This window comes from Muscardinus avellanarius (assembly GCF_963383645.1).
Source record: "Muscardinus avellanarius genome assembly, chromosome: 1".
NCBI lineage: Eukaryota > Metazoa > Chordata > Mammalia > Rodentia > Gliridae > Muscardinus > Muscardinus avellanarius.
The window spans coordinates 99900357-99916369 of NC_137786.1; the positions used below are offsets into that span (position 1 = coordinate 99900357).

At 43.1% G+C, this 16013-nt stretch overlaps 1 protein-coding gene across 1 annotated transcript in view; it reads left to right on the forward strand.

Moving 5' to 3' along the window:
- Positions 1-15224, forward strand: part of KDM3B (lysine demethylase 3B) — a gene marked incomplete at both ends in the record, with an annotated part of 111227 nt that extends 96003 nt beyond the window's left edge. Inside the window, 7 exons of the mRNA XM_080702731.1 lie at positions 127-217; positions 356-486; positions 3304-3423; positions 5436-5575; positions 9945-10121; positions 13027-13161; positions 15144-15224. Coding sequence (XP_080558857.1) covers positions 127-217; positions 356-486; positions 3304-3423; positions 5436-5575; positions 9945-10121; positions 13027-13161; positions 15144-15224 — 875 coding nt within the window. The remainder of the gene's footprint in view (positions 1-126; positions 218-355; positions 487-3303; positions 3424-5435; positions 5576-9944; positions 10122-13026; positions 13162-15143) is intronic.
- Positions 15225-16013: the final 789 nt, after the last annotated feature.

Here is a 16013-nt window from a genome sequence, read left to right on the forward strand (position 1 = left end):
AGCGGGTAAAGAAATAAAGCCCACCTAACTGGGTTCATTATGGGAATTTACAAGTCTGAAATAAGAGGTTTCCTCTAAAACTGAAAAACTCAGCAGATGTTCGCAGTTGTGCTATCTGTCTTCCAGAACGACTAAGGTCAGAAGATGGGCAGCCAATGGTGCTCAAACTCAAGGACTGGCCTCCTGGGGAAGATTTTCGGGACATGATGCCAACAAGGTTAGTGACCTCCAGTGGTACCATCTTCAGAGACTTGTGCCTTCCTGAAGCCATTGCAAAATAACTACAGAGAAGTCAACTTTTTCTTTTTATTTTCTTTCCTTATAACAAACTTTCATCTTTTCTGCTCATTTGTAGGTTTGAAGATCTGATGGAGAATCTTCCTCTACCAGAATATACCAAGAGGGATGGCAGGCTCAATCTGGCCTCTAGGCTTCCCAGCTACTTTGTAAGGCCTGATCTGGGCCCCAAGATGTACAACGCCTATGGTATGAGGAAAAAGCCAGAATTGCCCCTTTAGGGGGAATTCTTATTTCACTTACAAAAGATCTGTGGTCATAGTCATGGGGAGAGAGGATTGGGGGCAGGTGACAAGTACTGGGGAAGTTAATAGTATCCAGGATGATTGTGAATATGTCTTTAAGAGTTTGTTTCATCTCGCCGGGCGTGGTGGCGCACGCTTGTAATCCCCGCGCTTGGGAGGCAGAGACAGGAGGATCGCGCAGGTTCGAAGCCAGCCGCGCGCGCTGGTTTAGGAGACCCTGTTTCCAAAATGAAAATGTAAAAAATAGGTCTGGGAGTGTAGCCCGGAGGTAGAAGGGCTTCCAGGAACCCCAGTACCACCAAAAAAAAAAAAAAAGAGTTTGTTTCATCTCAAAAATTTTACTCAATAAAACATATTCTTTGTTTTAAAAGACTTAATAAGCCAGGCATGGTGGTACATGTCTGTAACCCCAGTACTTGGGAGGCGGAGACAGGAGCATCACAGGTTCATGACCAACATCAGCAACTTAGTGAGACCCTTGGGGGTGTAACTTGGAGGTAAAACGCCCCTGGATTCATCCCCAATACCACAACCACCAAAAAAATAAATAAAAGAGGCTGATGGTATAACTCAGAGGTAGAAAATACCTCTGGATTCAAACCCCAGTACCAAAAAATAAAAGAAACAAATAAAATTTTTAAGTAAATAACAGTGAAGAAAGTTGGATATAATGCAACCTAGCCAAGACTTTGTGAAGAAGAGAAGGGACTTAAATCATTGCAAAAGTCGAGCTTTAACTGAATATTCCTTCTTTCTTTCTTTCTTTCTTTCTTTTTTTTTTTTTTTTCAGTACAGGGGCTAGAACCCAGGGGCATTCTACCTTGAGCTACCCCCCAGCCCTGTATTTTATTCTTTATTTTGAGACAGTTTCACTGAGTTGCAAAGGATCTCCCTAAGTAGCTGGGGCTGTCCACGAACCGTGATCCTCCTGACTCAGCCTCACAAATGCTGGAATTACAACTGTGCCCCTTCATGCTTGGCTACAAATCAGTCTTAAACAGTATAAGCAAGATGAAGAGAATATTAGAATCTAGGGCCTCATGCATGTGAGGCAAGCACTCTACCACTGAGCTACAACCCCAACCTCGTGATTTCTTGATAAACAGACATACTTCATTCTCCAGTGGTACTTGTTTTAGAATATCTTTGAGCCAGACATGATGAAATCCCAGTGCTTGGGAAGCTGAGACAGGAGGATCACACAGGTTCCAAGCCAACCTCATCTACTGAGTGAGGCTCTCAGCAACTTAGTGATATCTTGTTTCCAAATAAAGTATAATATAGGTGTGGGAGTATAGCCCCTGGGTTCCACGCCCAGTACCACAAAAAAAAAAAAAAAAAAAGAATGTCTTTGAGTACTTGGGAGGTTAAGATAGGAGGATCACAGGTTCTTGACCAGCCTCAGCAACTCAGTGAGGCCTTCCAAAACTTAGCAAGACCCTGTTTCAAAAAATAAATGAAAAATAGGGTTGGGAGTGCATAGCTCAGAGGTAGAATGCCCCTAAGTTCAATCTTCAGTACCGCCCAAACAAACAAAACAAAACAAAAACCAGAATGTCCTTAAACAAGTTGGGTGTGGTAGCACATACCTGTAATCCCAGTACTTGGGAAGCTGAGACAAGGAGATCATAGGTCTGAAGCCAGCCCCAGCCACTTAGTGAGACTGTCAGCAACCTAGTGAGACCCTGTTTCAATAATAAAAAATAAAATAGAAAGATGGGCTTGGTGGCACACACCTATAATCCTACTACTTCAGAGGCGAGACAGAGACAGGAGAATCACAGGTTCAAGGCCAGCCTCAGCAAGTTAGTAAGACCCTGTTTCAAAATAAAAAATAAAATAAAGCCAGGTATGGTGGCACTCGTAATCCTAGTACTTGGGAGGCTGAGACTAGAGGATCTTCAAGGACAGCTCAGCAATTTAGTGAGGCTCTCAGCAACCTAGCAAGACCCTGTTTCCAAATAAAAAATAAAATCGTCTGGTAGAGTGCCTCTGGGTTCAATTCTTAGTACTACCAAAAATATTTTTTTTAAACAAATAGGACTGGGAGCCGGGTGTGGTGGCATACACTTGTAATCGCAGCATTCAGGAGGCTGACACAGAAGGATCACAGTTCACAGACAGTCTTAGCTACTAAGCAAAGTTATTCATAACTGAGTGAGACCCTATTTTGAAATTAGAAAAAAAAAAATTTAAATAGGGATGGGAGTGTCGCTTGGAGGTAGAATGCCCCTGGGTTCCATCCCCAGTACCACACACACAAAAAAAAAATGAATGAATGAATGAATGAATGAATGAATGAATGAATGAATAGGGCTGGGGATATAGCTCAAATGTAGAATGCCCCTAAGTTCTATCCCCAGTGCTGCAAAAAATAAGCTAAATAAATAAATAAAGCTGGGTGTGGTGGCACACACTTGTAATCCCAGCATTTGGGAGGCTGAGACTGGAGGATTGCAGTTCACGGACAACCTCAGCTACTTAGTGAGGCCCTCTGCAACTTAGACCCTGTTTCAAAATAAAGAATAAAAAATAGGGCAGGGGGTGTAGCTTGGATGCCCCTGGGTTCTATCCCCAGACCTGCAAAAAATAAATAAGATTGGGGATGTCAGTCAGAGGTAGAACATGCCTGGGTTCAATCTCCAGTATAAAAAAAAAAAAAAAAAAAAGAATGTCCCTGAGCATATCTTCATTTGTAGGCTTTCTGTGTTTTCTTTAGAATATTGCCCTTTCACCTTGTATATTTTCCTTTTGCCTTTAGGCTTGATAACTGCAGAAGATAGAAGAGTTGGCACAACAAATCTTCATTTAGATGTATCTGATGCTGTTAATGTAATGGTGTATGTTGGGATCCCCATTGGGGAAGGCGCTCATGATGAAGGTATGACATCTAGAAAAACTGCTTCAAAGCGGGTGTGGTGTGGTGCACACCTGTAATCCTAGTACTCGGGGAGGGGGGGGGGCTGAGACAGGAAGGTCACAGGTCCACAACCAGCCTCAGCAACTTAGGCCCTGTTTCAAAGTAAAAAATAAAATAGGCCGGGCGTGGTGGCTCACGCTTGTAATCCCCGCGCTTGGGAGGCAGAGACAGGAGGATCGCGCAGGTTCAAAGCCAGCCGCATGCACTGGCTTAGAAGACCCTGTTTCCAAACAAAAAAATGTAAAAGTAGGTCTGGGAGTGTAGCCCGGAGGTAGAAGGGCTTCCAGGAACCCCAGTACCACCAAAAAAATAAAAAATAAAATAAAATAGGGTTCGGGGTGTTAGTCAAAAGCAGAGTGCACCTGGATTCAATCCCATATACCAAGCCAGGCATGGTGGTGCACACTGGTAATCCCAACATTTGGGAGGCTGAGCCAGGAGGATTGCAGCTTGTGGACAGCCTCAGCTACTTAGTGAGGTCCTTTGCCACTGGGCTGGGGTGTAGCTTGGGGGTAGAATGCCCCTGGGTTCCATCCCCAGTACCGCAAAGAAAGGAAGGAAGGAAGGATGGATGGATGGATGGATGGATGGATGGATGGATGGATGGATGGATGGATGGATGGATTCTCAGCCAGACGTGGTGGCCCACACTTGTAATCCCAGCATTTGGGAGGCTGAGACCTGGAGGATCACAGTTCGCGGACAGCCTCAGCTACTTAGGCCCTCTCTGCAACTTATGTGAGACCTGGTTTCAAAATAAAAGAATAAAAAATAGGGCAGGGGGTGTAGCTCAGAGGTCAAATGCCCCTGGGTTCCATATCCAGGCCCACAAAAAAACAAAACAAACAAACAAAAAAAAAACCTTTTCTTTCTCTCTCTTTTTTTTTTTTTTTTTTTTTTTTGTGGTGGTACTGGGGTTCCTGGAAACCCTTTTACCTCCAGGCTACACTCCTAGACACCTATTTTTTATTTGGAAACAGGGTCTCTTAAGCCAGCAAGGCTGGCTTCGAACCTGCATGATTCTTCTATCTCCGTGGGGATTACCCAAAAAAAAAAAAAAACCTGCCTCAGGAGCAGAACTGAGTGCTTTCCTCCTCATTCAGAGACTGGCTTTTTCTTAACTTTCTACCAGGCCTAATGTATAGTAGATGCCCAGTGGACGTTGGTAGACAAAGAGAAGTTCGAGCAGATAAGAGCACTACTTAGGTATCATTGACCAGAGCCTTTCTCTTTCTGGGAATAGTGTTCTTTTCCATTGAGTATGTAGCCTCAAAAGAAGAATGAAGAAGAGAGTTGGGTGTGGTGACACACACTTGTAATCCCAGCATTTGGGAGGCTGAGACCAGGGGATCACAGTTTGCAGACAGCCTCAACTACTTAATAAGGCCCTTCGCAATTCAGTGAGATCCTGTTTAAAAATAAAAAGACTAAAAAATAGGACTGGGGGTGTAGCTTGGAGGTACAATGACCCTGGGTTCTATCCCTGGTACCGCAAAAATAAGTAAAATGAAATGAATAAAAAATAGGGCTGGGGGTATCACTCAGAGATAGAATGTCTCTGGGTTCCATCCCCAGTACTATTAAAAAAAAAGGAAGAAGAAAGGATGAGCCTGTCTGCTAGCCTAGTTATCAGCCAGATCAGCTCTGGAGTGATAGATATTAAGTCCAAGTCACCTGCACAAGAGTGAAACCTGAAAGTGATATTTGCATCTGTGTACAATAGCTCCCACTACCAGCTGAGACTGAAGGATTGTAGGTTTGAGGCCAGCCTCAGCAACTTAGTGAGACCCTATTTCAAAATAAAAAGAGCGAGGCATAGCTCAAAAGTAGAAGGAGGTAGAATGCCCCTGGGTTCAATCCCCAGTACCACAAACACAAAAAAAGATCAAACTTGTTTGAAATGGACATTGTGCTTCATTCAGAAATACCAAAGTGACTAGTTACATTGAAATTACCGTTTTTGCTCTTTTCAGAGGTACTCAAGACAATTGATGAAGGAGATGCTGATGAGGTGACAAAGCAGAGGATTCATGATGGAAAAGAGAAGCCAGGTGCTTTATGGCACATCTATGCAGCCAAGGATGCAGAGAAGATCCGAGAGCTGCTCAGAAAGGTATGTCTCTGGGTTAGTTCTGCACTCAGCTCACAGATTAAGGTCTGGAGCTGAGACTAGGATTTCTAATATGGAGTCCCTAAGTATTAAAGACCTGATGGACATGGTACTTTTTGTCAGAATGCCCATAAGGCCCAAAACAACACCTAGAGGATATTGAATAGAATAAAGGAGAAGCTTTGGCCCATCAGTAATATTGCTGTAGCAAGTTGGATTTATGCTGTTAATTTATTTTGGCAGAGAGAATTAATGAAGATTGAACAAAGGAGTATTCTATCTCCAAGCTACACCCTCAGTCCTTTTTAATTTTTATTTATTTATTTATTGTTTTATTGGTACATTGTAGTCATACTATCTTTTATTTTATTTATTTATTTATTTTTTTTTATTTTTTTTTTTTTTTGGTGGTACTGGGGTTTCTGGAAGCCCTTCTACCTCTGGGCTACACTCCCAGACCTATTTTTACATTTTTATTTGGAAACAGGGTCTCCTAAGCCAGCGCACGGCTGGCTTCGAACCTGTGCGATCCTCCTGTCTCTGCCTCCCAAGCACGGGGATTACAAGCGCGCGTCACCATGCCCGGCTATTTTAATTTTAAAAATTTATTTATTTATTTATTTATTTTGTGATAAGGGTGGAACCCAGGGGCTTTTCTACCTCAGGGTTATACACCCAGACCTATTTTGTACTTTTTTTGGAAACAGGGTCTCACTAAGTTGCTGAGCCTCACTAAGTAACTGAGAGGCTGGCTTCGAACCTGTGTGATCTCTTGTCTCAGCCTCCCAAGTGCTGGGATTACAAGTGTGCACCACCATACCCAGCTGTTAATAATTTTTGTGTACACCAGGTACAGTAGCACACGTGTAATCCCTGATACTGTAGGGTGTGTGTGTGTGTGTGTGTGTGTGTGTGTGTGTTTCTGGGAACTGGGGATTGAACCCAGGGGCATTCTTCCTCCAAGCTACACCCCCAGCCCTATTTTTTATTCTTTTTTTTTTTTTTTTAATTCTTTTTTATTTGGAAACAGGGTCTCTTAAGCCAGCGAGGCTGACTACAAAACTGCGTGATCCTCCTGTCTCCGCCTCCCAAGCGCAGGGATTACAAGCGTGCGCCACCACTCCCAGCCTTATTCTTTATTTTGAAACAGGATCTCACTGGGTTGCAAAGGGCTTCACTAAGCAGCTGAGGCTGTCCATGAACCTAGATCCTCCTGTTTCAACCTCCCGAGCCCAGCTCCCAGCCCTAAATTGTGGAGAGCCCTCACTAAGTAGCTGAAGCTAGCCCTGAACCTGCAATCCTTCTGTTTCAGACCCCCAAGCACTGAGATTACAAGTGTGCATCACCACACTCAGCTTCCCAGCTACTGTGTGTGTGTGTGTGTGTGTGTGTGTGTGTGTGTGTGTGTGTGTTGTGTGATACTGGGGATGGAACCCAGGGGCATTGACCTCCAATCTACACCTCTGCCCTATATTTTATTCTATATTTTGAAATAGGGTCTCACTAAGTTGTGGAGAGCCTTACTAAATAGCTGAGGCTGTCTGCAAACTGCGATCTTCCTGTCTCAGCCTTCCAAATGCTGGGATTATAAGCATGCGCCACCATGCCTGGCTTACCAAGCTACTTTAGAAACAGAAGGACCATATACCATGACACCATGACCACATGGCCAGCCAAGACAATTTATTGAGACTGGTTTTGGTTTTTTGTTGTTGTTATTGTTGTTGAATACCCTTTCCTTGTTTTTTTGTTTTGTTTTTGTTTTTTGTTTTTTGTGATACTGGGGATGGAACCCAGAAGCTTTCTACTTCCAGGCTACATCCTAGCTCTATCTTATTTTTTGTTTGGAAACAGGATCACACTAGGTTGATGAGAGCCACACAACTTGCTAAGACTGTCTTTATACTTGCAGTTCTCCCGTCGCAGCCTCCAAGGTACTGGGATTATAAGCCTGTGTCACTACGCCCAGCTATATTTTATTTCTAAATAGTCTCACTAACTTGCAGAAGACCTCAGTAAATTGCTGAAGCTGACCTCGTACTGTGATCCTCCTGTCAGCCTCCCAAGTACTAGGATTATAGATGTGCACTACTGTGCCCATCTCCCATGATAAGGTTTAATTACAAATGACCCTCTGAGTGAGACCCTGTTTCAAAATAAAGAATAAGCTGAGCGTGGTGGCACACACTTGTAATCCCAGCATTTGAGAGGCTGAGACAGGAGGATCGCAGTTCACAGACAACCTCAACTACTTAGTGAGGCCTTTTCCAACTCAGGCCATTTCAAAATAAAAAATAAAAAAATAGGGCTGGGGAAGTAGCTCGAAAGTAGAATGCCCCCTGGGTTTCATCCCTGGTACCGCAAAAATAAATAAATAAATAAAAATAAATAGGGTTGGGAGCCGGGCTTGGTGGCACACCCTTGTAATCCCAGTACTTGGGAGGCAGAGACAGAAAAATCATGCAGATTTGAGGCCAGCCTCAGCAGCTTAGTGAGACCCTGTTTCCAAATAAAATATAAAATAGATCTGGGAGTATAGCCTGGAGGTAAACCTCCCTGGGTTCCATCCCCAGTACCAATAAATAAATAAATAAATAATAGGGCTGGGGTTGTAGCTCAGAGATCGAATGCCCTGAGGTTCAATTCTTAGTACTGCAAAAAATAAAGAAAAAAAGGCCAGGTATGGTGGTACACGCTTGTAATCCCTGCTCTTGGGAGGTAGAAACAGGAGTATCACACAGGTTCAAAGTCAGCCTCACTGGCTTAAGAGATCCAGTTTCCAAATAAAAATATAAAATAGGTTTGGGAGTATAGCCCAGAGGTAGAAGGGTTCCATCCCCAGTACCACACACACACACACACAAAAAGCCTGGCATCGTGGCATATTCTTATAATCCAGTGCTTGGGAAGCTAAGACAGGAGGATCAAAGATTCATGGTCACCTTAGCTAATTAGTGAGGCCCTGTTTAAAAATAAAGAATAAAAAATAGGGCTGGGGGGAGTAGCTTGGAGGTAAAATGCCTCAAGGTTCAATCCCGAGTACGCAAATAAATAAATAAATATTTTTCTTAAAAAACAAATAAAATAGGGCTTGGGTATATAGCTCAGAGGTTAAATGCCCAATCCCTACTGTCACAAAAACAAAACATAAAAATACTTATAAATGAGATACAGCAAGAGATTAATAATAATCATAAAATAGAGCTATTATAACAAGATACTTTAATAAAAGTTATATGCATCTCTCTCTTCCTCCCTTTCTCACAATATCTTATATCCTTCTTCTGCCTCATACTGGGAGTTGAACCCAGAGGTGTGTTAGCACTGAGCTACGTCCCCGCCTCACCACACCACATAGTAGTACTGGGATTGCAGGCTGTGCCAGTATACCTAGCTTCCCACCCCTTTTTTTATTTTTTATTTTGAAACAGGATCTCCCTAAGTTGCCCAAGCTTTCCTCTGATTTTTCTGCCTTAGCCCCCTGAGTAAATGAGATTACAGACTTGTACCCCAGCACCTGGCATTTTATTGTACTTTCAACTTTTCACTTATAGTTGGCTTCTCTTTGGTATATCTGAATTGTTAGCATCACTACTTTTGCACTTTGCTGAGATTATTAGGTAAAACAAGGGTTTTTTGGACACAAGCACTGTGATCCTATGACAGCTGATTTGAGAACTGGATGGCTACTAGGTGACTAATAGGCAGTAACATATAGCCCTTCACATCTAGGGTAGGATGGAAATGGACAATGAGATTTCATCAAACTACTCATAACAGCACACAGTTTAAAACTTATTATTTCTGGAACTTTCCATTTAATTTTTTTTTTTTTTTTTTTTACTGCAAATGACTAAAGGTAACTGAAACCACAGAAAAGTAAAATTGGCCGGGTGTGCCACTTTATAATCCCCACGCTTGGGAGGTGGAGGCAGGAGGATCGCGCAGGTTCGAAGCCAGCTTTGCTGGCTTAAGAGACCCTGTTTCCAAATTAAAAAATACATAAAATAGGTCTGGGAGTGTAGCCCAGAAGTAGAAGGGTTCCATCCCCAGTACCACCAAAAAAAAAAAAAGTAAAATTGTTCCAGGTGTGGTGGTGCATGCCTGTAGTCCCAGTACTTGGGAGTCTGAGACAAGAGGATTACAGGTTCGAAGCCAGCCTCAGCAACTTAGCAAGGTTCTTAGCAACTTAATGAAACCCTGTTTCTAAATAAAATAGGGCTGGGGTATATAGCTCAGGGGTAGAATGCCCCTATATTCAAAAAAAAAAAAAAAAGGAAAGAAAGAAAAAAAAGAAAAGTAAAGTAAACCATGGATAAGGAGGGACTACTGTATTAATTTTTCTATTTTGGGATTTTGATCATGGCTTTAGGTTGGAGAAGAGCAAGGCCAAGAGAATCCCCCTGATCATGACCCAATTCATGACCAAAGTTGGTATCTGGACCAGACTCTCCGTAAGCGACTCTACGAGGAGTATGGCGTGCAAGGCTGGGCCATTGTGCAGTTCTTGGGTGATGCAGTTTTTATACCTGCAGGAGCCCCACACCAGGTAGGTTCCAAATTGGAGGTTGGGCTCTACAGCTCCATGAACTTCCTTTCTGCTCTTCTTTCTAACCTGGCAAGAAATGTAAATGGTAGGATTAGGGTGAGTGCTCTTGGATCACAACTTATTATTTTACTTTTTATTTACTTATTTATTTAGTACTGGGGATTGATCCCAGAGATACTCTAATCCAAGCTACACCCCCGGCCTCATTTTATTTCTTATTTGGAAATAGGATCTCGCTAAGTTGCCGAGGCTGGCTTCAATCTGCAATCCTCCAGTCTAGTCTCCCAAAAACTGAGATTACAAGTGTGTACCACCACACCTGGCTTTTCATTTTCTTCTTTACAATTTATTTTTTTATATAGCAATCCCTCCCCTAGGTGTTTATTTTTTAAAGTATATGCCCACAAAAGGTTTTTTTTGGTGTTTTTGTTTTGTTTTGTTTTGTTTTGTTTTGTTTTGGTGGTGCTGGGGATAGAACCCAGGGGCTTTTCTACCTTTGGGCTACACTCCCAACCTATTTTCTATTTTATTTGGAAACAGGGTCTCACTAAGTTGCTGATAACCTCACTAAGTAGCTGAGGCTGGCTTTGAGCCTGTGCGATCCTCCTGTCTCAGCCTCCCAAGCGCTGAGATTACAAGCGTGCTCCACCACCCACCAGGCCAGCTCTTTTTTTTTTTTTTTTTTTTTTTTTTTTTGGTGGTAATGGGGATGGAACCCTTTTACCTCCGGGCTCCACTCCTAGACATATTTTTTTATATTTTATTTGGAAACAGGGTATCTTAAGCCAGCAAGGCTGGCTTCGAACCTGTGCAATTCTCCCGTCTCCTCCTCCCTAGCGTGGGGATTACAAGCGTGCGCTACCATGCCTGGCTACTTTTTTTTTTTTTTAAACAGGGTGTCACTAAGTTACTGAGAACCTTGCTAAATTGCTGAGGCTGGCCTTGAACCTGTGATCATTCTTTCTGTTTCAGCCTCCCAAGTACTAGGATTACAGGCATACCCTACTGTATTTACCTTGCTATAGGTTTTGTGTGTGTCTGTGTGTGTGTCTGTTTGTATGTTTTTCGGTTCCAGGGATGGAATCCAGGAACATTCTATCTCTGAGCTACACCCCAGCCCATTTTTTATTCTTTATTTTGAAACAGGGTCTCACTGAGTTGCAAAGGGCCTCACTAAGTAGCTGAGGCTGGCCATGAATCGCAATCTTCCTGTCTCAGCCTCCCAAATGCTGGGATTACAAGCGTGCGCCACCACACCCAGCATTAGATATTTTTTTAACAGGCAAATATCTGGTGGTTATCTAGTGATGAATGCAATGTAGGGTGTCTAGAGTGGGGGAGATAAATGGGCCTTGAAAAAAAGGTTATGGTTAGATTATGATGAGAAATTTAACTTGTTTGCAGCAGAAATAAAACTGGCATTGCCAGTCAGGATGATGCACACCTGTCATCCCAGCTGTTCAGGAGGCTGAGGCAGGAAGATTGCAAATTTAAGGTCAGCCTTGACAACTTAGTGAGTCCATGTAAAATAAAGTAAAAAGGCTGGGGATTTATCTCAGTAGTACAGCACCCCTGAGTTCAATCCTCAGAACTTGGAGGGATATGGCAAAAATAAATTGTAATCATCTGCAGCAATGAGATTTCAGATAATGGTTGAATAAAACTCTTTCAGCCAGGCATGGTGGCTGAAATCCCAGTATGTAGGAGGCTGAAACGGGAGACTCACAGGTTCAAGGACAGCCTCAGTAAGTAATGAGACTATCATCAATCCAAACAGACCTTGTTTTGAAATAAAATAGGGTAGGGGTATAGCTTAGTGTTGGAGTGCCCCTGGGTTCAGTTCCCTTTACCACCAAAAAACTCAAAAGAACTGGGTTTGAGCCCAGCACAGTGTTGCACACCTGTAATCACAGGTTTTTGAGGCCAGTTTCAGCAACTTAGTAAAACCCTATTAAAAAAAAAAAGAAGTGCTGGGAGTCAAGCATGGTGGTCACACTTGTAATCCCAGCATTTGGAAGGCTGAGACAGGAGAATCATGATTCGTGGCCAGCCTCAGCAACTTAGGCCCTTTGCAACTCAGTGAGACTCTGTTTAAAAAAAAATAAAGAATAAAAAATAGGGCTGGGGGTGGAGCTCAGAGGTAGAATGCCCCTGGGTTCCATCCCCAGTACCACAAAAATATAAAATAAAATAAAGAAGGAAAGAATTAAAAAATAGAGCTGAGCTGGGGTGTAGCTCAGAGGTAGAAAGCCTCTGGTTTCAATCCCCAGCACCACACAAAAAAAGAAAAAAAAAAAAACAGTTTCACTAGGTTGATGAGAGAATCTCGTTACCTGCTGCAAACCTGCAGTCCTTCTGTCTCAGCCTTCCAAGCACTGGGATAACAAGCATGTGCCACGACACCTGACTTCCAAAAGAAAATTTTTTTAAGCCAGGTGTGGTGGCATACGCTTGTAATCACAGCATTTGGGAGGCTGAGACGAGGGGCTCATGGATCATGGACAGCCTCAGCTCCTTAGTGAGACCCTTTGCAACTCAGTGAGACCCTGTTTCAAAATAAAGAATTTTTAAAAATAGGGCTGTGGGTTTACCTCAGAGGTAAAATGCCCTTGGGTTCCATCCCCAGCGCTGGAAAAAAAAATTTTTTAAATAAAGAAATAAAAATGAAGACCCAGATATAGTGTCATACACCTATAGACCCAGCTACTCGAGAGGATGAGGGAGAAGGATTGGTTAAACCAGGAGTTTGAGGTCAGCCTAGGCAATATAAGTGAGTCTCAAAAAAAAAAGTATTATATACTGTTATGGGTTCTTTTTTCTTCACTATTCATGGCCATATTCTGAGTTATTGAATCTCGTAAGGCATTGATGTTTTGCTTCTGTGCTTCTTTTCCCCACCCCATAGGTTCACAATCTGTATAGTTGCATAAAGGTAGCAGAAGACTTTGTATCTCCAGAACATGTGAAGCACTGTTTCCGCCTGACTCAGGAATTCAGGCATCTCTCCAACACTCATACAAATCATGAGGATAAACTACAGGTAAATAACTGCTCCTCCAGCCTACACTGTCGTCTCATCCTGTGCTCACATTCACACAGGCATATTCTCCTCTCTAGGGTATTCACTGGAGGTCTAACCAAAGGGAAGTGACTCAGGAATACCCTGTCTAGGCATTGAGGGTTTTCCTTTCAGGAAAATCTAACCAATCCTCCTTATCATTTGTGTTTAGAGAATACGTGTGTGTGTGTGTGTGTGTGTGTGTGTGTGTGTGTGTGTGTGTGTTTTATACTGGGGTTGAACCTGGGGCAGTCTTACCTCTGAGCTACATCTCCAGCCTGTTATTTTTATTTTTTGTTTTTAAAGTAGTTTCACTAGGTTGCTAAGAGTCTTGCTAAGTTACTGAGCTGCCTTTGAACCTGCAGTCCTCCTGCAGACATGTACACCTGTCCAGCTGAATACTCATCTATCAACCTAATAATTTCTAGGATGACAGTTGCCTATTTCTCTGCCCTTGGGAAGTATAGTATTTTGGGGGGTGTGTATATGTGTGTGTGTGTGTGTGTGTGTGTGTGTGTGTGTGTGTGTGTGTTGTGTTGTGTGGTTTTGTTTTGTTTGTTTGTGTGGGTCTGGTGATGGAACCCAGGGGGGGCATTCGACCTCCAAGGTATACCCCCTGTCCTATTTTTTATTCTTCTTCTTCTTTTTTGCAGTACTGGGAATGGAACCCAAGGCATTCTATCTTTGAACTACACCCCCAGCCCTATTTTTTTAGTCTTTTTATGTTTGAAACAGTATCTCACTGAGTTGCTAAGGGCCTCATTAAATAGCTGAGGCTGTCTGCAAACCATGATCCTCTGGTCTCCGCCTCCCGAATGCTGGGTTTACAAGCATGTGCCACCATGCCCAACTTATTTATTTTGAAACAGGTTCTTACTGAGTTGCAGAGGGCCTCACTAAGTAACTGAGGCTGTCTGCAAACAGCGATCCTCCTGTCTCAGCCTCCTGAATGCTGGGATTACAAGCATGTGTCACCATGCCCAGCGGCTTATTCTTTATTTTGAAATAGCATTTCACTAAGTTGCTGGGGTTGGCTAAGAACCTACAGTCCTCCTGTCTCAGCCTCCCAAATACTAGGATTATAAACATGTGCCATCACACCTGGCTAAAGATAGAATTTCATGCTTGAGCACTTTAATAACATAAAAAGAATAAAGAATAAGGAAACAAGATTTTTCACACAGAATTTAGCAAGCTGGGCGAGGTAGAATGCCTCTGGGCTCAGACCTCGGTACTGCAAAAAAAAATTTTTTTTTTCTTTTGTGTGTGTGTAGTACTAGGGATGGAACCCCAGGGGCATTCTACCTCTGAGCTACACCCCCAGCCCTATTTTTATTCTTTAGTTTGAAACAGGGTCTCACTGAGTTGCAAAGGGCCTCACTAAGCAGCTGAGGCTGTCAGCAAACCAAGATCCTCCTGTCTCAGCCTCCCAAATGCTGGGATTACAAAAATGCATCACCACACCTGGCTTTATTCTTTATTTTGAAACAAGGTCTCACTAAGTTGCAGAAGGCCTCACTAAGTGACTGTGGCTCTCAAAAATTAAATGAAAGTCCATGTAAAGAGCTTAGTCACAGGCCAGGTGCAGTGGCACACATATAATCCATGTACATGGGAGGCTGAGACTGGAGGATCACAGGTTTGAGGACAGCCTTAGTAAGTAGTGTCTGAGACTCTCATCAACCTAATGAGACCCTGTTTCAGAATAAAAATAAAATAGGCATAGGGGTGTAGCTCAGAGGTAGAATGCCCCTGGGTTCAATCCCTAGTACTTAAAAAAAAAAAAAAAAGCTATAGACTATATCCTACATGAACTGTGAGTCATGGTAGGGAGTGATTTGGGAAGCACACAGTCATGGATGGGTTTCCTCACTTAACCGGTAGGGTCAATGCAGAACATACATTTGCATGTGTGGGACAGAGCATGGAGCTGCCATAAACTGACAGTACTGATTACTCTCCAGGTGAAGAACATCATTTACCATGCCGTGAAAGATGCTGTTGGCACCCTCAAGGCTCATGAGTCCAAGCTGGCAAGGTCTTAGGCACAGGGAAATTTCGAGCTCCCCTGTGAAGCAGGTCTTTTCACTCACAACACTTACAGGGAACGTCAGGGTTCTCTGCAGGAGCGGAGACCCTTCACCTGGAGCCAGTGTGGTCAGTATTACAAACTCTCCAGCCACTCTTTCTATGCTGCCTCAATACTGAAGGTTGACACAAGAAAGTCGCACTGTTCACACACACAGTTTCAGACTCCATGCGGAGGGGGCCACATCTCCATCCCGTGGCCTTTGGAATCCAGATTGCCTGAACATCGCTGGGCTGTCCTGCACATTCTCCTGACTTGTGATGGTGGAAATCAGGAATGTGGGCACACCTCTTTTTTTCCTTCCTCTTGTGCCTAGTTAAGTGGGAATGTGTTTGGAGGTAGAGGGAATCACATAACTGGTACAGGTAGGGTGATTGCTTCAGCCTGCCTGGTGGAAGGCAGTGTCTGCACATGACCTCTGGCACACCCACCCCAGGAGATGGGGCGCAGCCATTCCCCATACTCTCCCAACAACACTGGAGTCCTGAAGGACCCAGGGAGAACCCACTACTTTTCCAGGAGGCTCCAGGATTAGGAAACGTGTGTATTTAGTGAAAAATAGGTTTGTAGTGAAATAGTTACTATTTCATGAAAGTAGATATTTTTAGAATTTTTGAAATACCACAGTTGTTTTCCTGGATTATGAGGAAAGGCACATTACATTTAGTCTTCCTTTCAATAAAACTCTTTGAAGAAATATGATTTTTAGAAATCAAGCTGCCCATTATAGCACAAAATCAGCCAA